The 25,890-nt window shown below is 42.7% G+C and overlaps 1 protein-coding gene across 20 annotated transcripts in view; it reads left to right on the top strand.

Annotated features, from left to right (window-relative positions):
* The window catches only part of SH3KBP1 (SH3 domain containing kinase binding protein 1), a 343,775-nt gene that overhangs the window by 201,116 nt on the left and 116,769 nt on the right, over positions 1-25,890 (top strand). For 2 of the 20 annotated variants that reach the window (XM_085008694.1, XM_005673483.4), the window contains exon 1: positions 6,713-6,754. The exons of 17 other annotated variants lie outside the window; for them this stretch is intronic. In XM_085008694.1, the coding sequence (XP_084864820.1) occupies positions 6,740-6,754 (15 nt within the window). In that variant the 5' untranslated portion in view covers positions 6,713-6,739. Of the gene's footprint in view, positions 1-6,712; positions 6,755-7,300; positions 7,443-25,890 lie in introns of those variants that run through there. One more of the 20 variants, XM_085008693.1, reaches the window with a different exon arrangement.

Here is a 25,890-nt window from a genome sequence, read left to right as displayed (position 1 = left end):
GCTTTTGGAGGAGAATTGACACTTTTCCAATCTATGCCCATGATATATTTATGTAGGTCTTATTTCACTTTGTAAAAATTTCTCAAGTTATGTCCTTGTGATTTGTGCATCTTTCTCTCCCTGTGTTATATTGCAATATTGTTATTGATGAAGGCAAAGTTGAAGGATATTGATTAGTGTGAGTCAAATGGACTTCCCAGTTGATCTCCAAAATTAGACAGACTCACCCATCCCATCTCAGCAATGCTGGACTCAGGCAGACCTATGCACGGTCTTGGGGAACCAGCAGAGAAAGCCAACTTGCAAGAGGAGGAAAGAGAAGAGCTGAGCTGAGCATACCCAGTTGACTTTTCCTAAATTCATATGTCATAGAACTGACTTCACTAGCCCAGGAGAAAGTGAATAAAAGGACAGAGTTTCAAGACTGCTCAGTTCTGCCCAGAGTCTCCAGAGAATGTCCACGTGGACTCCTCTTTTCATAGAATGCAACATCACGATAAGAGAAGCAGCTTTGAAATATTGCCATAAATGTTTGCGGGAAATATTTTGGGGGCAGAATCAAGAAATTTGATAGTGTATGAGGGCTAGAGGAGATAGAGTGCTTAAAGAGGATGCCTTGGGCAACTGGCTTCAACAGCCGGGTGGATGGCAGTATCATTCCCTGATTAAAGTCACGGATGTGGCTCGGATCTAGGGTTGCCGTGGCTGTGGCGTAAACCTCAGCTGCAGCTCCAATTCAAACCCTGGCCTGGGAACCTCCATATGCCGCAGGTGTGGCCTTAAAAAGAAAAGAAAAGAAAAAGAAGGCAACCCAGTCGGGACTTTATTCTCAGGGATATGGCTGCTACCTTGGCTCCCACAAGTGGAGCTGAGAGGCACCTTCCTCATCAGGCTGTTCCCTGTGACCCCAGAAGGGCGTCATTTTTTCTGAACTCCTTCCCTTTTCATGAGTCACTCAGATGATTGCTCCTGGCCAAATACTTCAGGAAAGGAGTGTCAGGTATTGCACATGGGTGGGTAAATTCCGGGTGCTTAGGTGAGTCTCAGGACCTACCTAACCTGATAGGTCTTCATATAGAATGATCCTGGCTTTTCGGTGTCAGCTTATTTCATGCTGAAGTGCCCTAGGGCCAACTAGTTTTGGCCCTCTTAATTATTGAGAAAAGCAGTCTTTTTGGCCTAGCATCTTCAAACAGCCGGATTGGAAGAGACGTTTTTCCAGATTGTTTGTTTACCCTACTGGATTCCTTACAAAGAAATCCTTCAAGGAGTTCCCGCAGTGGCACAATGGGTTAAGAATCTGACTGCCGTGACTTGGGTCCGACCCCTGGCCCAGTGCAGTGGGTTAAAGGATCTGACATTGCCGAAGCTGCAGCGTCGTCACAGCTATGGTTCAGATTCAACCCCTGGCTCGGAAACTTCCATGCGCTGTAAGTGTAGCCATTAAAAAAAATAAAGAAGGAGGGAAGGAAAGAAAGGGAAGAAAGGAAGGAAGAAAAGGAAAGGAAAGAAAAGAAAAGAGAAAAGAAAAGAGAAAAGAAAAGAAAAGAGAAAGAAATCCTTTAAGAAGCTTTGTGGTCTTCCTGTCTTAGTTGATTTCTGTTAGTGACTTCTGATCTCTCTCTCTCTTGAAATGATTCTGTTTTTTTTCCCCACATTTTCTACCATGTTCCACCACTAGACGTTGTGTTTGTAACAGTCTTTTTTCAACGCTCATCATCTTGACTCTCATTTAGAGAATCACAGTCATTCAAATTCATGCCCTTATAATATCAACATGGTAGCTTTCACTTGTAACAAAGAATTAGAATTAAAATCATGTATAAATGAGTTACTAATCATTTTTTAATCAGCCAAATTGCAGGAAGAGAAAATTTCACATCTTCATACATATCTCAGGCTTTTTTTTTCCATACTAGTAAAAATTCATCAAGCTGAATACTGATGTAAAATTAAAACATGTAAACATCTAAAGTGATGATCGTAGTTCCTTAAAAATGAGAGATTTATGTCTCTAAACCTTTGAAGACTAGAAATAAGCTCTGGAATATCTTCAGGAGCTAAAGATATTTATTTTGACTAATGAAGCTCATCTGGGTCAAAACCTTGTCATGATTACGTGAGACCTGTAGAACCGGATGTCTCTCACAGTGGTTGAAGGATAAGGTTTTGGATATCTCAGTTGAAAGACCCATGGTTTTTAATGAGCAGATGGTGTGAAGATGCCCACTGGTTGCCTGGGCTGGGATTTTCAGACTTAGTTTATGTGTTATCTTTCCTTATCTAAGAAAAGTAAGAGAGGGCCAGTGGTAGGAAAAGGGAATGAGAAATAGTATACAGGGTTCCTCTTTAACATGTTAGGTGCTATTTATCATTTTATGTCTGTTTGATAGATACTTTCTAAGACATTCAGCATAGTGTATTTTCTACATAAAGTTTAATTGCGGCCAGATGGTCACCAAGAATCCTCTTCCCAAGAGGCCTTAAAATTGTGTCATTAGGGATGTAGTGGTTATTAAGCATGCAGAACAGACTGCCTAGGTTCACATCCCAATTCTGCCTCTTCCTGCGACAAATTACTTAAGCAGTCAGTGCTTTAGATTCCTCATCTGTAGAATTGGAATAACAGGAGGACCTGGCCCATACGGCTGTTAAGAGGATTAAGTAACACACACACACACACACACACACACACACACACACACACACAAAGGTAACAGTGCCTGGCAGAGAATAATTACTTGATTAACGTTAGTAGTTATTATTGTTACCCTTCTGTTTATTCGAACAGAAGGAGTGCTTATAAATAGCAGTGCAGCTTTCAGGATCATTTCTTTAACTTTTGATTATGGAAAAATTAAAACTCAGAGAAATAGAAATGAATTTTTGCTAAATCTCTGGTATCTGTGTTTTTTTGACTTCACGTCTTCACTGTCAGCCACTAGAAAGTGTGTGTCATGGACAGGATTTGTAGGGCAGTGCAGATACTCTCTACGTACTCTGTATGATAGTGTGATGATGGCTACATGGTAATACACATTTGTTGAAAGTCGTGGAATGTACAATGTAAGAGTGAGCCCTAGGGTAAACTATAGATACTGGGTGGTAATGGCAATTCTCCGTGGGTTCAGCAGTTGTAGCAAATGTACCACTCTTGTGGGGGTGTTGGTAGTGGGGAGCTGAGCATGTGAGGAGGCACAGGGCATATGGAAATGTCTACCTTCCTTTCATTGTTCTCTGAACCTAAAACTGCTCAAAAAAAATCTTAAAAAAAAAAATCACCCTGATTTTGGACCCTGTCTTTGTTAGCCACCATTGTATTTATAGTTGCTTGAAAATCATTGGTAAAGTTTAGTTGACCGTCACTAAATATCTTTTGACTGAATACGTGAATACAGCATCTTGTCCTAATCCGGTCACAGTTGTAAAGGACGACTCGTTCTGTCTGGGGTCTGCTTGTAGTCTGGCTAGAGATTTCTTCTTCCATTTAGTCATTAATTGGCTCATTCTTTCATTCACTGAAGCTTAATCGAATATATTTTATAGATCAGCAGTGGCAGCTCTGGAATTTCTAGATAAATGAGCTAAGGAATGATAATCCACTTGGAAAGGGATCGGCTAGTTGGCATGTCTGGATGCTGTATTAGCATAATATGTGCAGATTTTTCACCTGGCAGGTCATGTGTTTTGGGGAGGTGGGTGTGGTGTAGTTATTTGGAATGGGGTTCACACCTCTTCCCCCACATCATGCCTTGGATCATCTGTCACAGGCAGGCCTCTTGGATTGTCCCTACATGGGAGAGAGGTGGGTATGCATAAAAGTCATTATGGCGCAGAGGAAAAAGACTAGCAGAGGTACATTCAGAGCATCAAAGAGAATAGAGAGGAAGGAGCTGCTAGCTTTCCTGGAGGTCCAGAAAGAGGGGATGGGATGTCAGGGAGATCTTTTCAAGGAAAGTGATCTTTGAGCAAAGTGTTAAAAGATAACTGGGGGTTCATGGTACCGGCAGCGGGTACATGGAAAAGGAGGGAGAATGGTGATAGAGAAGGGCTGGGTTTGGCCGGAGCACAGGAAACATGGTGGGAGGAGCCTGGGGAGTCGAAGGGGAACCTGACCCTCTGCCCCCAGGTCTCTGCCAGCCCACTTGGAAGCTCCACTTCTGGGTGAGCTGGCAAGTTGGTGGAGGGGTTCCATTGCATAGTGTCATGATAAGATTGGCACTTTAGAGAGATAACTGGGGAGGTGCCGGGCCATGTGGACTAGAGATGGGAGAGGAAGTAGCTGGGAGGGTTGCCAGTCCCGGGGCTCCGTGGTTGATGACTAATTGGCCAGGCACCAGGAACTTCTAGTAGCTCTTGGAAAGGGGCAGATGGGCCCACCTCATGCACACTCTTTGAGTTGGGCCGCCGTAGCCTGGGTTGGCAGCAGAGCTGACACAAGAGCCAAGTTTCCTTTCAAAGAAAACTCTTTTGTGCATTGTGGAAAGCAGAAAGCCAGGAGTCAGCATTTGACTATCTATGTTAATAGCTAGGCTAAGGATAAAGAGTGACAAAACTAAGCTGGGAGGGCATCGTTGAATACATTTCTGTATATGTACTTATGAACATCCTCACGTGTGTCTGTAAATCGCACCCGGAGAATGTACGTATACATGTACGTGCAGTAGGCTTAGCTTCCTAATTGGTTTTTTAATAAATGTTTAATTTTAGAATAGTTTTATCAGAGTTATAGAAAAGTTGTGAAGATAATACAGAGTTCCCACTGTTGTTAACGTCTTACATTAATATGGTACCTTTATCACAATTAATAAACCAATATTGATACATGATTATTAGCTAAAGTCCATCCTTTATTCAGGTTTCCTTTTACTTCCAGTCCTTTTTCGCTTCCAGGATCCCATCCAGAAGAACAAATTATATTTGCTTGTCCTCTCTTCCTAGGCTCCTCTTGGCTGTGAGAATTTCTCAGACTTGCCATGTTTTTGATAACCTTGGCAATTGTGAAGTTTTGTAGGATGCTCTTAAGTTGGCATTTTTCTGATGTTTTTCTCATGATTAGACTGAATCGATGGGTTTGGGGTAGGAGGACCACAGAGGTGAAATGCCATTCTCATCATCTCATCACATCAAATCAAGGGTACATGCTCTGAACGTGACTTCTCCCTGCTGATACTGACCTTGGTCACCGGGCTGAGGGAGTGTTTGTCAGGTTTCTCCGCTGGAAAGATGGTCTGTTTTTTCCCCTTTTCTATAGTCAACTCTTTGGAAAGGAGTCCCTATACGCACCTCGCCCTTAAGGAGTCAGGAGTAAAGCTCACCTCCTTTAGGGTAGAGTTATCTACATTAATTAATTGAAATTCTTGGGCACAGATGAGTTCTCTCATCCCTCCCATCCTAATTATGTTTCGAGATGATGATTTCTTATCTATCCTCTGAATTCCAAATGCAAATTCTGTGGCACTTGCCATTTGCAGCCAAGTGACATTTCCCCAACATTTGTTTTCTTGCGTGATACATAAACGGATTTATGTCTTCTCTACCCAAGCAGATTGCAGGTTTCTTGAGGACTGGGACAGCATTTAATTCAAAGCCCCTGATGTACCAGAGGTGGTTAATAAATATTGAATAAATGGTTTTTGATTTAGATAAATTAAAAATTTCAAAAATTAACCATTGTTCATAACTGAAACCAATTATCAAGAGTCTACATATAGGAGAAATGTGGTAAGGTGAGGCTCCTGTTGACGTGGTATTCTGCCTTGTGAAGTGGTCCTGACTTTGTAAGAGTAGCCAATAGGGTGCTTACTGTGTGCACCCTATTGGCTACTATTTTATAAACATTTCACATATATTACTTATTGTAGCTTCCAGACATCCTTGTGGCTTGGTGCCATTATCCCTGTTTTATAGATAAGGCAACTGAGATGAACAGAGTCTAATAAATAAGTTGCTCAAGATCACACAACTGGGAGGTGGCCCAGTTGGGAATTTGATCTCAGATGCTCTGGATGTAGAGTTTTGAAGTCTTAGCCATTGGGTTCTGAATGCATTGGAGTAGTAATTAGAATGGTCTCTCATTTGGGGAGAGAAAGCAAGATTGCTATTTAAACATTTATTCTGATTTGTTAGGATATTACCGATGACATGACTGGCGGCAGTCTTGCTCTGTCTTTCCTAGGGGACGTGTTTCTAAAGAGACATGACTGCTTTTCCTTCTTCAGTTTGTTCTTTTTTTAGTGAGTAATTTTTGTGTGGTACAACTAATTTAAAGAAAGAAATACAGGCCCTTCCACGATGGGCCTTTCACATACAAACCATATTTTAGGCATCTCTCGCTCCCCAATCATGTTATCTCTTGAAAGATCATGGGCTTTTTATTTCTCTCTGACATTTTTTAACCAGAGGTGGTTACTGGGCCCTGCCACATAAACACCCCTTCAGTGTGTTCCTTGTCCACACCTTCACACCTGTGGGTCTGAGCAGGCAGCCTAGATTCCTGCGGCGATGGAGGCGAGGGAGGAGGACTTGTCATGAAGCCACCCAAGCCATGAATCGGCCCTGGCTTCCTGAACCATAAACAAATGCGAGCTTTGTTCTCCCCGTTGCTCATTCGGTCCCAAGTATGACTCAGGGTTAGGCTGGGTCCTTCAGGCTCTGTGCCTTTGGCTGTTGGAAGGAAGTGGGAGGGTTCCCGGGGAGTCCTGGGACCTTTACACACTGAAGAGAGGAGGCTGCCTGCATGATGGGAGAAGAGGTATTGCTTTTACTTTTTCTATTTTCCTTATCTTCTTCTTTTTATCCCTTTTTTTTAAAAAAAAAATGTTTTTGGCTTTCAGAGATGGAATAAATGCCCTTAACTTGTGTCTTATCTGTACTGTTCTGTAACAAGACTCGTAATGGGTTTGCCTTGGTAGGTTAAAATGAAGTGTTTGCCAACTGGGATCCCCATTCCCCCCCCCCCCCGCTGCTGCTGCCTCCCCCTCCCACCCCCAGGAGTGGGGAGAGGGCTGTGGATGTGCTAAGGGGCAGCCGATAACATTTTCTAAAGTCAAATGTTGCCCTGGAACTATTTAGCTGTTTAAACCACCCACCCAACCCCCCGCTTTGGTCAATTCAGCCATTAATTTTTCCAGATGTTTCCAATTTCTCTGTGTCTTGGTTTTCATGTGCTCGTACTGCAGAGAGTAATTTGGATGGGCAGTTTGCACAAGTAGTAACTGTTACACCATGTCACCGAGATGTTTAGCAACTACAGATGTTTGCGTGGTAAACAAATCCAGCTTGCTCTTCAGGTTAGCTTAGGAGAAAGAACACATCCACGCAGAGCAAGCCAGCTGTGGGGTATTTCACCCTTGGGGGAGTAGGGACATTGGCGTTTTCCCTGCGGATGGAGAAGCTGTGAGTAGTGACTTCTGGGTGCTGTTGAACCGCTTTTTATTGAGGTAAAGCTATTTGGCTAATTTTGTAATACTGGACATTTATATTCATTTGCTCATATACAGAGTAAAATAGAGACACTAAATTATTTGATTTTCTAAAAGTCTGCTAGTAATAGGTGGTCTGGTTTCTCTCTCTAAGTTGTTCATACTTGTCTACCTAAAAGCAGAAGTCTGTTATTTTCCAAACACAAAATAAAATTCCCTAAATAAACCACAGGGTAAGTAAGGCTTACAATGTGTCATGTCTTCCATATTCCTGTTTCTCGTTGAAAAAAAAAAAAATTTAAGGGGAGAGTTGACGATACCTATAAAATATGTCCCTTTAAGTCTTCTTCTGTCAGCCTTAACTTATATTTTCAAAATATAAAAGGAAGATAGCATGACAAAAAGAAAACATTGTTTTAACACATTATTTTAAGAGCAAGAGGACTTCTTGAAAAGTTTTTTGAATGGTGTCTGATCCTTGCCTGGAAGGATGTCAGGGCAGGCAGCAGTTGACTAAAATAAAAAATATATTCACCGGCAGTGGCTTGAGAGAATTTTTCTCGTTGAAAGCTATCTTCAATTTGCTGATTATTGTTATAATTATTATTGGCTGTCACCCGAGTTCTGAAAAGTAAAAATCAGAATTAGATGTTTATGTGTGCGATTTAGATCGTGACTCTTCAGGTGCAAAATGAGTGAAAACTTGATGGATTGTAAGTTGTGAAATGTGGAGAAGTCTTGACGTTGGCCTCTCTGACTCCCTCAGACTAGGGTCTGGAGATGGGACAGGTCTCAGGGCCCCTGGGACCCTAAAGGTTAGTGACCTGTAAACTACTCATTGCACTCCTGAGTACCCACCCCCAACTCTTTGCTTGTTTGTTTCTCAAAATGCAAATAGCTCTGTTACTTCTCTGATTACAGGATCTCTTTGCAATAATTATTATACTAATAAAAACTCAAAGAATATAAAGAAATTAGGAGAAATTGCCCTTAATCCTAGGATCCAGGAATAACCATAGTCAACATTTTACATGTATCTTTCCAGACTTCTATCTGGACCTGAATATTCATGCAGTATACCCATCAGTCTTGATATAATAATGAGGTCATATGAAATGTCACCTGTTTTTAAAACTTAACATATTATGGTCCCTCCCTTTTTCTGTCAGATAGCTACATGATCATTCATTGTCATGATGCACCACCGTTTGTTGAACCAGTCCCCATGTGATAACTATTTGGGGTGCTTCCGCATTTTTAATGTTAAAAACAATATTCTTATATGTGCATCAGTGTACCTTCACTGATTACTTCCTTTAGCTGAATTTTTAAGACAGGAACTTCCAGGTTACAGGCTGACTTAATTCTGGTTTGTTTTGGTTTGGTTTCTTTTTTTTTTTTCTTTTTTGGCCACACGCACAGCATATGGAAGTTCCCAGGCCAGGGATCTAATCTGAGCCAGGTCCTTAACCTACCGCACTGGGCCGGGGATCAAACCTGTGCCGCCACAGAAACAATGGTGGATCCTTAACCTGCTGCACCATAGCGGAGACTCCAGGTTGGTTTTGTTTGTAATGAAAAACCCAAGTATATGATAAAAAGTTCCAACAGAACAAAACTAAGACTTTCTCAGTCCCACACTCAGCTTTACTTCCCAGTGGAAATCCCCATAAAAGCTTTCTGTGTACTCTTATAAAAATGTAGAATCTTTTTATTGTGGTAAAACGTATATAACAGGATACCATTTTATTCCCTTTTAAGTATGCAGTTCAGGGGCATTAAATACATTCACATTGATACTCATCCATCATCACCATCCACCGCCAGAAATTTTTTCATTTCCCCAAATTGAACCTCTGTATTCATTAAATACTAACTCCCAGTTCCCCTCCCCTTAGCAGTTACCATTCTACTTTTTACTCTATGAATTTCACCACTCATGTAAGTAGGGTCATAAAATATTTGTCTATCTGTGGTTTATTTCAGTTAGCATAATGTATTCAAGGCTCATCTATATTGTGGCATGAGTCAGAATTTCCTTCTTCTTTAAGGCTGAACAGTACTCCATTGGATGGGGAGTTCCCATCATGGCTCAGGGGAAACAAATGTGACTAGTATCCATGAGGACACAGGTTCGATCCCTGACCTCACTCAGTGGGTTAAGGAGCCGGCATTGCCGTGAGCTGTGGTGTGGGTCACAGACACGGCTCAGATTTGGCGTTACTATGGCTGTGGCATAGGCCAGCAGCTACAGCTCTGATTCGACCCCTAGCCTGGGAACCTCCATATGCCATGGGTGTGGCCCTAAAAAGACAAAAAATAAAACAAACCAACCAACCGAGAAAACTCCATTGGATGGATACATACCAATTTGTTTAACCGTCTCTCTATTGATAGACATTTAGGTTGTTTCCACCTTCCAGTGACTGCGAATAACGCTGCCGTGAACACTGGCATTCTGATCCCTGTTTGAGTCCCTGCTTTCCGTTTGTTGGCTACATCCATATGGGTAGAATCACTGGATCACGTGGTAATTCTCTTTTTGATTTTGAGGGCAGCAGCCATACTGTTTTCCAGTAGCTGCACTGTTTTACGTTCCCATCGGGATTCCATGTCCTCCACGTGGTTGCCAACACTTGTCATTTTCTGTTTGTCTGTTTTTTAGTAATAGCCATCCTAATGGGCATGAAGTGGTACCTCATTGCCGTTGGAGTTGGTGTTTAGCGTGTGCTCGTGTTGCCTGTCACTAAAAGGAAGGAGGAGTTGAGGAAAAGGCCTTCTGTCTGAGAATCCCCATGAACGAGCAGATCAGCTGGACAGTCATGAGAGATTACAGACTGCTTTGAGGCAGGGCTAATTCACCCTCGTGCTGCAAAGCCTGAGGAAAAGATGAGGGGAGAGCCTTGGTGGTTGCGTGGAATCAGAGATTTAAGGGTGACGGGAGCGCTGCTTCTCACTGAGCCGCATACAGGTTGACAGAGAGTGGATGCGAATCAGTTCTTTTGATAAAAGATGAATTTCTCTTTTGTGCTATTTTAATTCTAAACGATAGTGCTTGTTTCATCTTACATTTTGGAGAAAGCCAGTTTTATGATTGATTTTTCTCTCCTCACCTTCTGCTCTGGAATTCCTTGAGGATAGGACGTGCAAGTCCTTATTTGTGAAAGTACATTATTTGCCAAAGAGTTTGTTTGCTTCCATTGCCATTCTTCCATGGGGTGGGCTGAAGTATCTGTCAGTATTTCCTTGCAGCTCTCTTCTGTTCATATACTAACAATTATTTCATAATATTTATGATCCTAGAGTTTGAAGATGGTTGTGGCTCCTAAAATTCAAGGTTTTGAACATTTCTGCATGGCCATTAAAATAATCGTGCTCCGGTACCCAGATTGTCTTTTTCTCTCAGAGATTCTCACGTGTTGTAAAAGTGATGTTCTAGGCAACTGGATTTTAATGGGGTGGATTAAGTTTAATGCTCTATGAAGACTGGCAACTTTAAAACAAGCCGTTCAGCTTACTTTGCATGGTAGTACGTCTTTGCTTACATTTGAAGAATTCAGATCACAGAGATTGTTGAGTCAGTCACCAGCCCATCTTGTACTCTTCTGTGGCATCCAAGGCCGTTTAAAAAGTATAAGATGACAGCCTGGAGTTCCCTTCATGGCTCAGCAGGTTACGAACCCGACTAGTATCCATGGCGAGGCAGGTTCAATCCCTGGCCTCACTCAGTGGATTAAGGATCCAGTGTTGCCGTGAGCTACGGCATAGGTCACAGACGCCGCTCGGATCTGGCGTGGCTGTGGCTGTGGCTGTGGGTGTGGTGTAGGCCAGGAGCTGCAGGTCCCATTCGACCCCTGGCCTGGGAACTTCCATATGCTGTGGCTGTGGCCTTAAACCACCGCCCCCCCCCCAAAAAAAAAGCAAAAAAGAAAAAAAAAAAAGAAAAAGAAAGGTATAAGATGACAGCCTTATTCTCAACTCTGGCTCTTAATGTTGGAGGACATTTCCTAAATAGATGTATACCCATAAATGCTCTAGAAACACCTGGAAGCATAAGTACAGTAACCCCTACTTACACTTCTAGTAGAGATTTCTCTCTCTCTAAACTTCAGCTATAAAGTAAACAATTTACCTATTAAGAGTTTGCCAGAATTGTCTTAAAATCTGCTTCTTTATCAAAAGGTCATCATTAAGCCATTTCACAGATGGCCTGCCCCTCAGGAGCATCACCCCAATTAAACTTATCTTTGAACTTTTAGGAATAAAATAGGCAATGTTTGGAAACATCGAAGGCAGATATCTGGGGTCTCTCTCATTTAGAAGCTATATTTCTGTTTTGCTCATTTGAGATGAGGAAGTTAGGAGTGGTAAAGATGGATTTACTGCCTCATTTTCTTTTTTCCTCTTTCCCTTGCTAAGCATTTTCACCCACCAGTGATTTTAATCTGTTTTGCTCCATTTGTTTTGGTAGCATCTGCTCAGTCTGATCTTTGCATTTTGGTTCCTTAGTTGGGTTTCTCATTTTTTTTCTCTTCACTGTAGGCAGTTTTTCTGAAACTTCTCGGGTACCTTTTCTAGGCTTTTAACGAAATTGATAATAAGAGAAGTAAAGATGTAAAATGTCAAGAATTTAGGTCCTAGAGTTGTCCCAGTTTGTCTTCTTAGTACCGTGTCTCAATTTGAGAATGAATTTCTTTTGCTTCAACCGCAGTATCCCCTCTACATTCAGGCGTTGTTAGAAGAAGAGAAAGTAGATTTGCTCCTAGTTGGGAATCCTGTTTTCTTCATGGGATATGAATACAGATACTGTTATTTTTGACTCAGAAGAGTCTGAAATGTTACAAAGCTGGTACCTCTATGCCCATGCATGGAAGTAATCTGCTTAAACAATGCATGTCACATTGTTGATTTTCAGTATAGGTGTGAGCAGAATGTAGTTGATGGGTGACCTTCCTGTGCTTTCCAGTCAAGAGTTATAGGCTCTCTGACATTTCAGTGTAAGTATTTTTTGTCTTTTGGGGGCCACATCCACCGCATATGAAAGTTCCCAGGCTAGGGGTCAAATCGGAGCTGTAGCTGCCATCCTACGCCACAGCCACAGCAACACAGGATCAGAGCCACATCTGCGACCTAGACCACAGCTCACAGCAACACCGGGTCCTTAACCCACTGAGCAAGGCCGGGGATCGAACCGACGTCCCCATGGATACTAGTTGGTTTCGTTGCCTCTGAGCCATGATGGGAACTCCTTTAGTGTAATTTTTGTATTCACTGCCCAAGAGCTCAAGCGACTACAGGTTTTCTGACTAGAGCCTTCAGTCATAGGTCACTAGGCAGGAGAGGAGAAAAGTGATCAAGGCAAGAGATGACCAGAAGTCTTGAGAAAATTAGTGAGAAACCAAAAGAGATATACCTGGATCAGGGAGACATCACAGTTCCCAAGTACGAAAAGCGGTCTTATGGGGGGCGGGGGCAGGGAGCCGTATGTTTTCGTGTAGCCCAACCCCGACATTAGTCTAGAAACTCTCTGAAGATCTAACATGGGTTGATGGTCTTGTCATGACATCGAATGACTAGAAAGAGGTAGGAGTCTCCTGAGAAGTGATGACAGAAGACCGTGAATGAAGATGGTCAAGAAACTAGGACTCAGGAGATGGCTCAAGAGCGTGGAGAAATGATGGGCAATGTCGCAAAGCATGGAAACAAAACAGAAGTTGAGGAGGAAATGAGATGTGGGGGTTGATGGTTGACCGTTCTCTGGTCCACTGATGGCTAAAAAAAGAGGAGCCCCCTTTAATTTGAGACATGAAAGCCCGCTTGGGAATAAGGGGGAAGTAGCCTCTAATGCGTGCTGATAAACTCTTCCTGGTCCTGTGATGGGAGGGTTGTGGACCTCTTTCCCCCGAAAGGTCCTGTAGAATTGGGTAGATGACCATCTGAAACCCGCCTGTCTGAGATAGATTAAGTATAATAACTCAGGAGTAGGGAATGGGTTATAAACTCCAGAAGTACCGTCCCTGGTCTCTGTCCTCTTTTGTCACCATCTTCCATGAATCTGTATTGTTTTCCCTGTGCTGAGCCTATAGCAAGTCTTTGTGGACGGCACAAAGAGGAATTGCTGCGCTCACTCGGGAACTCAAACGTGGAGAGCCCTGAAATGAACGTTCTCCATTGTAATGGAAAAGGACAAGGGATTTCTCCAGAGCAGAAAATGCATCAACGGGGATATTTTGCTTTGCACATTGTCTTCCCCACGCCCCCATCAAAAACCGAAATATGCCTTTAGAAAATAACATATAACCACAAAAAGTGCCGTTTATGAAAGCACATGATTAAAATAGGTGATTTTGTGTTTTGTTTTGTTTTTTAAATGAGGGCTTTCTTTCTCTCTATTCTGTGTGGTTTGGAGTCTTTTTATATATTACAGAGAAAGGCGAAGAGAATGAGGGAATATTTTAGTACAGAAAAATGAGAACATGCAAAAGGAGTAGTGAAAGACGTACAATTTTGTTCATATAGTAAGGGTCTGATTTGCGTAAAACTCATCAGGCATCCTAAAGAGAATTTATAGCCTTAAGAGAACTCTTTTTCCTCATGAAACTTGCTACTAAACTCAAGTTCGAATGAATGAAAGAATATGAATGGAAGCCAAGCACAGACTGAATCGCACTTTTGCTCCAACAGCCCAGAAGTTATTCTCCAAAAAGGTTCCTCTTAGAAGTGCATTTATTCAGTCTGTCCACACCCCAAACTTAAAATAAATAAATAAATAAATGTCAGGCTTGATTTTTGAAAGGCAGCAAAATCAAAGTGTTCACATTAAGTGGAGACGATTGTCGAATTGCCGAGAAATGAAAATAACTGTGAAATCTGTGTGATTTTAAGATTTTGATATACTTAAGTAAACAGTTCTAAGAGCAGGGGTTAAAATCAAACCTCAGAATTTAAGGGGCCTGGTTTTCATCACATTTGGCTTTTGTCCTATTTGAGAAAAGATGTGTAATAATTACTTCGGTTTGTGTTTTAAAAGAGTTTTTGCTTGTGGAGAACTGTCAGAAATCTGAGAGAATAATTAAGCTGTGGACCCTGTGCAAATAGATCACACCCTTTAAGTCAGTTCTTCTTCAGACACTGAAAAATGAGTCATCTGTAAGGAATCATACATGAAAACCAGTTACAAAGTAAATTCAACTCTTTTTTCAGTCCCTTTCACAGGTATGAATAGGAATTCATGGGTTTAATGAGAAGAGCAAGAAATAGATTTTTTGACTTTGAAAACGTGTGATCAAATGACTTGATACTTTATTTGGAACAACATTTATTGAAAATGACTTTATATCATCCACTTAGTCACCACGGATATGAACTGATGAATAACTATAAGTAAAGCGTGGTGATAAATGGCCGGGGATGCGCTATATGGGTGGTTTCTGGTAAGTTACTGTCATGACTCATTTTACAGCTGATGTTCTTAACATCCTCACTTAAGTCTTGGAAAAGGACATAAAATGACACACTAATGAAAGCTGCCTGTGATTTCTAGTTAGGAGGTGTTGCAAATCAAGTCAGACGTCATGGAAGGTGATCCATGGTGCTGGAAGGTAGGCCGTCCTTTCTAGCTATATTAGTGTGTGCTCTGTTCTCCAAACTTGTATTGTAAAAGCAATCACTGGTTTGGAGGAGCACTGGGAAGGAGACAAATATAAAAGAAAGTAAAAAGCGCTACAGTGTAATCACCTCGGGGCCGACAGTGCTGACCTTTTTTGGTGTTTATTTTCACGCCTTTTGCCGTACATTTTTAACAGGTTGAGATCATACCACGCGCGTTATTCTTTTCACCCATGTAATTGTGTGTTTTTTTTCCACTCAGCATGATATATAATTTCCCCTGTCAAGCTTTCAGTACACAGCTCTTTAAAAGGCCGTGGAATGTTCAGTTTTAAGGCTTTAGATACTGAGGGGACCTGGCGGTTTGGTGGTTGCATTGATTCATGTCAATATTACGCTTAAATGTCCCATACGATAGCTGAGAACACCACACTTTCTTGAAAACCTGAAATAAAAAAAATTAATGTAGAAAAGCCATTTTGGCTTGTGGGCTGTGTAGCAGCAGTGGGCACTCCGCAAAGGTTTGTTGATTTTAATGTCGTACCTATGGGATCCAAACAGAATTCCAGTTGTCCCGTCCTTGCTGGTATTGAAAGAAGCCTTTAAGAGCAGCCTTTGGCAGGAAAGCCTGGCCCCTTCCAGGTAGAGGCCTGTGAATTCAGCTTTTCACGTCTAAGCATCCGTCAGTAATCTCTACCGGCGGCTTTAGAAATCGGTGGCACATGAGTTTAGCGTCTCATTTGGCCGCTGTTTCTTAACTGCCTTGGAAGGAGGATCTGTTTGGCCTGGCGATTTAGGATTTCTTCATCCTTTACTGAGTGGATGCCAAGCTTTGTAAACGATGGCTTGGGGTGATTTTCTATGGTGGTGTGTTTGCTCCTGAGGATCAAAATGCCCAGTAAAAGGCTTTCTGTTCTCTGACAACAGGCCATTTTCCCCAGACACACGCCTTGTTGTTTTTCCGTCGTTAACAGTAGATAACAGTTTGGATGCAGCCAGAAGCAGTTGGCATGGGCCTGCACTTGAGGGGCTTCTGGAACAGTCTTCCAGCCCCTTGCTGCTGGGTGCCACCTTAACCAAAGCCTTATTGACCCGAAGGCTCTGTGGCTTGTCGCCTCTGGTCCTCGTTGGTTCTCCTCTTTTCTTTGTTCTGTCTGCCTTTCCTCCCAGGCAGCGACTACGTGGTGATGGCTGTCGCTTTTCTTCCTTGCTCGTTTTTCAGAATTACCGCGTTCCTCTGAGCCCATCTCTGCCGTGTGCCTGTCTTGGAAAAGTTGTTTCGTGTGCTCCAGTCCCCGGGCAAGCGAACGGGGCGGCTCACCTGCTGTTTTAAAAAGCAGTTGTAATTGAAACAGCCATTCTCTGTAACTAGATTCATAAAGAGGCGTTATGATGATTGATTTTTTTTTCATTCGGTAAAATCCAGCAACAATAATAATGGTTAAGCATTTTCTATACATTTCTTACCATTTGATCTTCCTAGGAAATCTGTGAGGTACATATTCTCTCCATTTCAGACAAGGAAACTGTGATCTAAAGAGGTGAAGTAATTTGCCCAAGATCACATAGCTGGCAGGTCTGATCTTAGAGAGGATTCCTGCTTCATATGAATCCCCTCCTAGCACCAGACGCTGTCAGGAAAGGGGAAACAGGTAGATTTGTTCCATTGTTATATCCCTAGCACCTAGAAAATGCACCGCACACAGTACTTTCTTTATAAATCTAAGCGTTTTGGTGAATGTTGAATTTATTGCTGACTGAAATAAAGTCTGGATATTGAGTGCCTCCAGGATGCAAGGCACATCAAAGCATACAAAGATCACCAAGACACAGTCCTTGCCCTGCAGTGCTTTCAGTCTCAGTCAAACAGACGTATCCGTAAGTAGCCGTACTTACAAGGCAGAGGATGGTGAGAGCCACTCGAGAGCCTAAGAGCAAGTTCAGTAGCAACAGGGGGAAGTGAGAGAGGACTCCAAAGATTGGCATCTAGGATACGTGCATGGAAGGCATGCCATTTGGGTTCACCCCTCAATGCTGGATCCTTAACCCACTGCCAGGCCAGGGATTGAACCCCTGCCTCTGCAGTGATCCAAGCTGCTGCAGCCTCAGTAACTGGTCGCTGAAGGAGCCTGAGCTTAATTTAATCTGTTTTTGAGGATCTCCCTTCTTGGAGCTCCTTGCGGTCTTCTTTCTAAGTATTCCACTCTCCATCTGAAAGAGGTGAGCAATGTGCACCTGACTGTTGGGTATACCTAGGAAGTGCCTTTTGGAATGAATATGTGATGTGAACTCATTCTTTGTATTAAATGAAAATACAAAGATAATGTCATTGAGGGGTTACCACTGTGGCACAGTGAGTCAAGAATCTGACTGTGGTGGCTCAGGTTGCTGCAGAAGTCTGGGTTCAATCCCCAGCCCAGCACAGGTCACAGCTGTGGCTCAGATTCAGTCCCTGGCCCGGGAATTATATACATATATTTGTGTCTTTAACCTGTTTTGCACTTTTCTCTTCCCTTCTGCTGTAAAGTTGAGGAGCCCAGGTGATTTAAAAAAAGGAATGAGAAGTTCCCACCGCGGCACGGCAGGTTAAGGGTCTTGCATTGCCACAGCTGCGGTGTAGGTCATAGCTGTGGCTCGGTTTAAATTCCTGGCCCAGGAACTTTCATGTCCCATGGGAGGGCCGAAAAAGAAAAAAAAAAGAAGTGTTTTTCTTTGGGAATCTGTGAGGCAGAGTCGATGAAGTTAAAGAATGAGTCCTATAGGATCGAAGCCAGAGCTGTTTAGCATTCGCCAGATTTAGAGGTTGTCTTTAGGGACAGTAAGCTCTCTTTCATAGCCGTGAAAGGAGTGTTTCCTGGAAGACTGAGCTGAGTTTCTGGGCAAAGATGGGTTTGTTCTCTCATTCACCTCACTACATGCTCTCTACACCCCTGATTATCTTGTGGTCGAATACTAAATATCGGGATATCAGAGCCTCATGGGCAATTTTTTGTCATTCTATTCAATCTTCCTACATAGAGAGGAGAAGAGGAATATACACTGGCCTTTTAAAAAAATTGTGGTAAAATATGCATACCATAAAAGTGACCATTTTAAGCATTAGGTGTTCAGTTCAGTGACATGAAGTGCATCCGCATGTCTGTGCAACCATCACTGTCTCTCTCTCGAACTCCTTTCATCTTGTAAAACCAAAACTCCGTACCCGACAAGTCCCCATTCCTCCTGCCCCCAGCCCCTGACTGTCACCTCTGTCCTTTGTGTCTCTGTGAATTCGACTGCCCTAGGTGTCTCATACAAGAGGAATCACACAGGGTTTGTCCTTTAGTGACTGGCGTATTTCACTTAGTGTAATGTCCTCAGGGTTCATCTATGTTGTGCCATCTGTCAGAATTTCCTTCTTTTTTAAGGCTGAATAATATTCCATGATATTGTCCAGCCTTTTAAGTAGCAGTTTTACTTGAAAACCATGCAACAAAACATTGCTCCAAGTATTACCTCTTTTCTGATTGGAACTATTTTATTTCCCTTCCTTACTCTGAAGGACAGAAAAGCTTCTCCAGAAATCTCTTGTGGAGGAAAAATGCCCATTTTTGTCTCTAACTTAAGACATTTTTGGAGACATATTTGACTAAACCGTTTACTTTAAATTCGTCAGATTAGAAAGATGCTTTTTCATATGTGTCAAAAGCTTCTTATGTGCCTCTGGTTTTTAAAAAAATGTTTTTGTTTTTATTATTATTATTATTTGGCCACATCTGAGGCATATAGAAGTTTCTGGGGCCAGAGGGCGAATCTGAGCTGCAGCTGCAACCTACGCCAGAGCTGTGGCAATGCTGGATCCTTAACCCACTGCCAGGCCAGGGATTGAACCCCTGCCTCTGCAGTGATCCAAGCCGCTGCAGTCAGATTCTTAACCCACTGGCCACAGCAGGCACTCCAACATTTTCATTTTTAAATGGTAGAGTGATGTTTCAACAGTAAGCTAACAGTTCAAAACTGTCATAGGCCAACTAATTTTTTTCACTAATGTCACCACACCAGCATCAGGACCTGAGAAACACATCCACTGTGATTCTTCACATTAGGATAGATCTTTCTACTGTGCTTCCCTGAACCTCTGTATTTATCTTTTACCTCTTTAGTCAGGGTCTGAACGTAATGTTCTTTGTATACCATTAGCACTTAGTGCCTATGTAGAATGCATATAAGTAGACTGAAGGACAGAACAGAGTTTGGGTATTTTTCTGTCTATATTCAAACCAGTTCACAGTCACTGATTTATCCCTGTCGTGACTATAAAGTTGGTACTCTAAGTATTTCTCCAGGAGTTCCCGTCGTGGCGCAGCAGAAACGAATCCGACTAGGAACCCTGAGGCTCTGGGTTCGATCCCTGGCCTTACTCAGTGAGTTAAGGATCCGGCATTGCCGCGAGCTGTGGTGTAGGTTGCAGATGCGGCTCGAATCCCGCATTGCTGTGGCTGTGGTGTGGGCAGCAGCTGCAGCTCCGATTAGACCCCTAGCCTGGGAACCTCCATATGCCGTGGGTACGGCCCTAAAAAAGCAAAAAAATTAAAAATAAAAAATAGATATTTTTCCGGCATCTCTTCTACATCCTTGGTTTCACTGCCTCAGGTGGATTATTCTGTCAACCTCCTAATTATCTCCTTGATTTTCACATGCCCCTTTCTTTCTTCTTTTTCCCTCTTGGTGCCCCCAGATCATTGGTCTTAAAGTTAAAAATGCGGTCATACCACACCTCTGCTTCCTACCAGGTGCCTTTAGGATAAAGCACAAACTGTAACTTTGGCGTCGGTTTACCTCGCTGAACTCCTGGCCCAAGCAGCTCTCCCTCCCTTCACCCTCGACTTTAGGATCCCCCACTTTGCATCAGCCCCATTCTGTGCTGCAAAGCACCCATTCTCTGCTTACATTCTTGCCTTCATTCCTGCTTCTCTTCAGCTCAAATTCTCTTTCTTCCATTTTCTACCTGGCAAACTCTTGCTCACCTTTCACAGTTTAACTCAAGCTACATCATTGCCAGGGACTTATTTCCCCAGGTAGAATTGTTAATGGCTCCATTTTCTATACACACTTTTATCGTAGTGGTTATCCCTTTAAACTGTGATGCTCCATTAATTAGTCAAGTAATGCTGAACTTTAAACTCATTAAAGATCTAGGATTCTGACACAACATCGTAAATCAGCTGTACTTTAATTGTAATAATTTTAAAGGAGAAAAAAAAAGATCCAGGACTCTGCCCATGTGATCTTTGTATACCCAGCCTCCAGCATAGATCATGGCTCTTAGTAGTTCTAGAAAAGAATGCCGAATAAATGAATGAATGAGTGAATGAATGAGCAAGCGAAAGAAAGGAATAGAGGGAGTAAGGGAAGAGGGAAGGGAGGGAGGAAGGGTGACTGAGGCAAGCCTTCCTTTAGACGTATAAAGGAAAACAATGGCTTTGCCCTCAAGTATCTCAGACCCATAAAAATGTCATGATCAAATATGGACTGCACGTCAGTAGAAAACCTTATTGAAAGCGGCTTCATTTAGCCAACTGGACTTTAGTCAAACCTTAAAAGTGAGATAGGATTCAAATATAGTGGAGGAGAAGGTGCCATTCCAGTAAGGGGAATAGCCTGGACTGAATAAATGAAAATAATGTAGATCTCGAAAGGATCTTTGATGGTTAATTAAATTCCTACAGCGACTTTATTGGAAAATTAGGACTTGGTCCATGTATGTATAGCCAGTTTCACGTTAAAGCACTGTTTGAACAAAACTCACACTGACCCCGTGATAGTCGGTCCTGCCCTACCATCCTTCTCTCCTCCTAATGCACACTCTTCTCCAAATGCGTCTGAAAGGATCGCATTGTTAATCAAATGATAAAGCTAATTCTCTGGTGGTCGAAGGAAGGCTTGAGATTTCCTTTTATCTGCCATAACAGCGGAAAATAGTCTCTTTAAAGCATAATGGCCAATTGTGTTTCGCCAAAGTAGTATATGCAATGGAAATTTACTTTGGCTTGTTTATCCTCTGTGAATAAGATGATCCTACAACAAAATAGCATGCAGGCTTCTCTCTCTCAGGAGCAGTGGGGGCAAAACAGAAACCGTATTTTCATATTCTGTCAGACGTTTAGAAAGCTGCCTTCCATGATTTTAATGCTGTCTGAATGTACATCGTCCACCTCACTGAGCACTTAAGTAGGTTTTGATTCCTTCTTCAACACTGCATTTCCCCAGCACGAGCGAAAGCCCCTACTACTACTTCAAAAAGTTATTTTGCTTTCACAAAGAGAAAATCCTACCCCTCCTGTGAATGTGTTGGATGGGTCTTTCTGTTGTTTCAGGGTATGGTCTCCTGAGGTATTCAAAAAGCAAACAAATGAACCAAATGATCAGAACTTGGCAGCAGTTAAAGTGCATGGTAAATGCTGGCATTTGGTTCAAATTCTCAGGTACATCTTTGTACTAATGCACACATGTGTCTCAGAGAGAGCGAGAGTGTGTGTGTGTGTGTACGTGTATCTTTAATATACAAATACAAAACAGACTTTATATATACATGTTCATTAAAATGGTAGGTACTAAAGTTTCTCTTGGACAGATCAAAAGAATGAACCCTAGAAGATCTAATGGAAGCGTCTAAGATGGGATTAAGTGTCTTATATTCAGAGAAAGTTTGCTCTTAGTCTTGAGAGCACAAGAGAAGGATGCCAGGCATTGAGAGTTGTGGCAGGTTGCAGCAACGGGAAGTAAACCCTCGAGTTTCTTCAGGGTTTTGGAAGTGTACCTGAATAGTAATTGAGAAGCAGTATATATTCTGCGTGCTTTGAAGGAGATACAGTAAGGGGCGATGGTGGAGGGTGATTAAAATTTGAGTCTACGGGAGATCAAATGAAGCAGCTTAAATTGGAGAATGGGATCCTCATCTAGGAAACTGTTGAAATAGTTCCTATGATAGTAACAAAGTTTTAGGCTGAGGTTGAAGAGGAAGGATTGACACTGAAAGCGGGGACTGGGTGGTGGGTTTGATACGGGAAGAGGCAGTAAGAGAGTGGTCAAGGATGGGTTTCATGTTGTGAGTCTAGGAGACAGAGAAGATGAGCCAAGAGAATTCAGGGAGCAGAGATGGTGATATTCACCCAGTTCTTCTGTAGATGACTCATTCTTGTGATGTGCTGATAGGTTCGCAGGAAGTAGGACTTCTGTGTTCAGAATAAGTCTAGAAAACACCAAGCTAATGTTAAGGATAAAGTTAAACAGTAACCACAGGACTCTTTCAGAGCCTTTAATATACTCCTTCGACAAGGATTGGACCAAGTATTCTGTTTCTTACCAGATTGTGGCATTAGGTGTTTTGGTGCTTGGTTGGTTGGTGGAACATCTTGGGAACACACTTTGGAAAACAGTTTCTTAGCAAGAGACTCTCTGTGTGTGTACACATACCTGGATGATAATGACCCCTCCAAGTGAGAGAATTTTCCTCATAATAGATAAGAACTTAAGGTAGTGTAGGAGAGCAGGCTTGGGTGAGTATTTGGAAGTCATAGGCAGAGAGCGGTCCACCAGAAATATTGCTGAGATTGGCTTCTTCTTTATGATGACTGATAGTTAATAGGAGGTTAGGGTCATGTGTGTGAGAACAAGGGAAGAAGGCAGGGGCAGTGGAGGTCTAGGAAGACACCTTGAACAATGTACCGTCACCAGAGACCAGGCTAGAAGAGCCGATACATGACGGTGACAGACAGTGGGGCTCCAAGAGGAATCTGGTTTGTCAGGGAGGACAGCGCCCCCTCCCCCTGCGGCCCGTTTACCTGCTGCGATGTGGTAGGACGCTGATGGAAGGGCAAAGGGTGAGGGGGTGGCATCCTCAAATTCCCTGGTCCATTCAACACATACTCCCTGACCATTCACTTTGTGGAGATAAGAGAATAATTAACATCTAAGTCCTACTCTGAAGGGCTGCACTATTTCTGAAGAGAAAGGGGAAGAAAAGCAGTTAAACTTCCAAGTGTAATAGAGTTAACAGATGCTTCTAAAGCAGCTGTGACTCTGATAAGGCATTTAAAACTCTGGTTGGGCGAAGAGGTTTAATATAACTTGAATTATCATTGACTTTTCAAGACAACCAGGGGAATAAACATGCTATGAATAACCATAAGTCTTAAGCCCAGTTTCATCATCAGAAGGTTACTTTTTACATTTTGTTTTTTCCTATAGCCAAGTTGAAAAGAGATTTACATGAAGCATGCCCCTTTGGTGATATCAGAATAAATGTAGTGGTATGTGAGGTATTTCAAAGGTAACCTCTGTCCTTAGACTAGAATTACAAATAGATTTTTTTTCTTTTACTGGACTGTGCATTTGATCTTTAGAATTTTGAGTTGTATTTTACTTTGGCATGTCCTCTGCTGATAGCAAGTCGTTTAAGCTTGGCCAACCAAAGGTGGGCGAATTGACAGTTGATAATGTAAATTTCCCATCAAGTAGAAAAGGCTCCCATTAGAAGTGTGCAGGGGCTCCATTGTAAGGACACACTTTTCTACTAGTTCTCTCCTGCTCAGATATGAGCTGGCTCAAGGGGCTTCTGCTCTGCCCTTACTGCTCTTAGCTGAGCAGCATGAAGACTTTTCCTAATGCCATCAGTCATAGGTGTTCGTGAAAGGAGCACGTAAGAATACGTATAAAAGGTTTATAGTGAGTTTTAATAGCAATTGGCGTATCTTTCTGAGTTAGGGTGGTAAAGGAAGGCGGAAAGGTTGTGGATATGATCCATCTACAGATAGTGTTTTATCTCCTTTCCCATCGCTGTTTCCTGTAGCCTGTATCTCTCTGTCTCTTGTATATGACCAGGATTTGGGATAACCATGCTGAATGGTTGAGCACCCCTCAACACCCCACTCTGGAGAACCCAACACATTGCTGTTTCACTGTCGGCAGCGATGTTCAGCATCTTCTTGCCTCTTCATCTGCTTTGCTGCTTCACATTGAATGGATATCTCATGAATCTGTGCTGAACAGAAAAGGAAGGTCCTTTCAGATACTACTGTAGTAAACGTAATACCTTCATAGAGCCATCCTTTATCTTGTGTTTTACCAGCTTTTTGAAAAGTCCTTTCTTGTGTTTGGCTTTGTCTGAGCAATAGAGTAATGTCTCCGAATAGCTCCTCTGAAGATCACCCTCTCCTGGAATAGCCATCAGAAAGCCCGGTCTGCCACCAGGGAGGCTTCACCACCTGCTAGGCTGCAGAGAGCTCTCTCTCCCCTCCCCCTCCCCAGCGAACCTGGTTGCCTTTGTGATGCCAGAGTTGTCTGTGGTATTAGTGAGACTTGGAGATGAGACGTGAACTCCCTTCTCCTTAGTCTTGTCCTATATTTGGAAACTTTTTTCCACTCAAAAGAGTTTGCATCCAGGGAGTACCTATCGTGGCGCAGCAGAAACAAATACTCACTAGGAACCGTGAGATTGTGACTTCGATCCCTGGCCTCGCTCAGTAGGGTAAGGATCCGGCATTGCTGTGAGCTGTGGTGTAGGTCGCAGATGTGGCTCGGATCTAGTGTTGCTGTGGCTCTGGCGTAGGCTGGCAGCTACAGTTCCAATGAGACCCCTAGCCTGGGAACCTCCACATGCCGTGGGTGGGGCCCTAAAAAGACAAAAGACAGAAAAAAAAAAGAAAAAAAAAGAAAGAAAAAAAAAAGAGTTTGCATCCAAATTAGAATAAAGTCAGAGGAGTGATTTCTGTGCCTAGTTTGAGCAGGATCCCGGTCTCACGCTCCCCCATTTGGGAAGAGAAACAGATATATTAGTCATTAGGGAGCCGGATTCCACTGGAGTTGAATCCAGTGATTGTCTTTCCTGCAGGCATTAGTTTCTTCATTTTGGCACAGAAAAGAAAAGAAAAAATGATTGCTCGACTAACTGAAATCATATGTGGTTTATCTGTCCTCCTGCTGTATTACCAGGTCTTATAGGGCTAGGAGTATATATGTTGCTCCTACTGTGCACAAAAGCCCCAAAAACTTTATTTAGTACTTTGGTCAAGAGAGCTAATGGAGAGGGACTTCTGGTATTGAATATTCAAAGGGAAGAATTTTTGAATTGTTGATTTTTAAAAATTAGGTTTTAAATGGAGTTTAGGGTGTGACAGGAGAGACAAAACTTGGTGATAACTGTGTTCGGAAGCAGGTTGATATGATAGTCTGTAGAGCTTCAGCTCCATGCAGCCATCCATATGTCCATTCACTCCCAGACCAAGCAGCTGGCAGCTGGGAGAGGGTGGCGTTTGGACCAGAGTGACATGGCTATGGGTATTGGGAAGTCCTTAGCCATGGCACAGAGTCATAGAAAAAACACTGGCCTGAGCTATGGAGCAGAGCCTGAGAATCCTGAACTTCAGTAAAAGGAGCCTGTTTCCAGATGAAAGAGCTGTGTTCCAGGCAGTGTCAGCACAGCCCCTAAGTTGTGGCCCATGCTTGTCCTGGAGAATCCATGTTCTTTATGACACCCAGGAGGGAGGGAACTCTGAACTCTGCTGAGGAAGCCGCAAGTGGGGATCCTGCATCCTTTTTGATGGCCGCTACAAGCCTAGCATCCTTCTTTACTGCCTGCAAGGTAGATGAGAGATGTATGGATTTGATTCCCCAATTTTTCTCTCTGCGTAGAGCTGCACTGGGGCTGACCTTCAGTTATATATGACCTCTGCGTGTACTGGAGCTAGGCATCGCCCTCATGATACATGCTTTTTAAAAGTGGGGGCTCTGATAGAGAACAGATTTGTGGTTGCCAAGGGGCAGGAGGAAGGGAGTGGGATGAACTGGGAGTTTGGGGTTAGTAGATGCAAACTATTAC

Source organism: Sus scrofa, chromosome X, assembly GCF_054392235.1.
Source record: "Sus scrofa isolate SSC_HxYL_T2T_F1_AM1 chromosome X, Sscrofa_HxYL_maternal_Yorkshire_Landrace_v2.0, whole genome shotgun sequence".
Lineage (NCBI taxonomy): Eukaryota > Metazoa > Chordata > Mammalia > Artiodactyla > Suidae > Sus > Sus scrofa.
The sequence above is the reverse complement of the archived record's forward strand: the minus strand, read 5'-3'. Positions and strand labels throughout refer to the sequence as shown.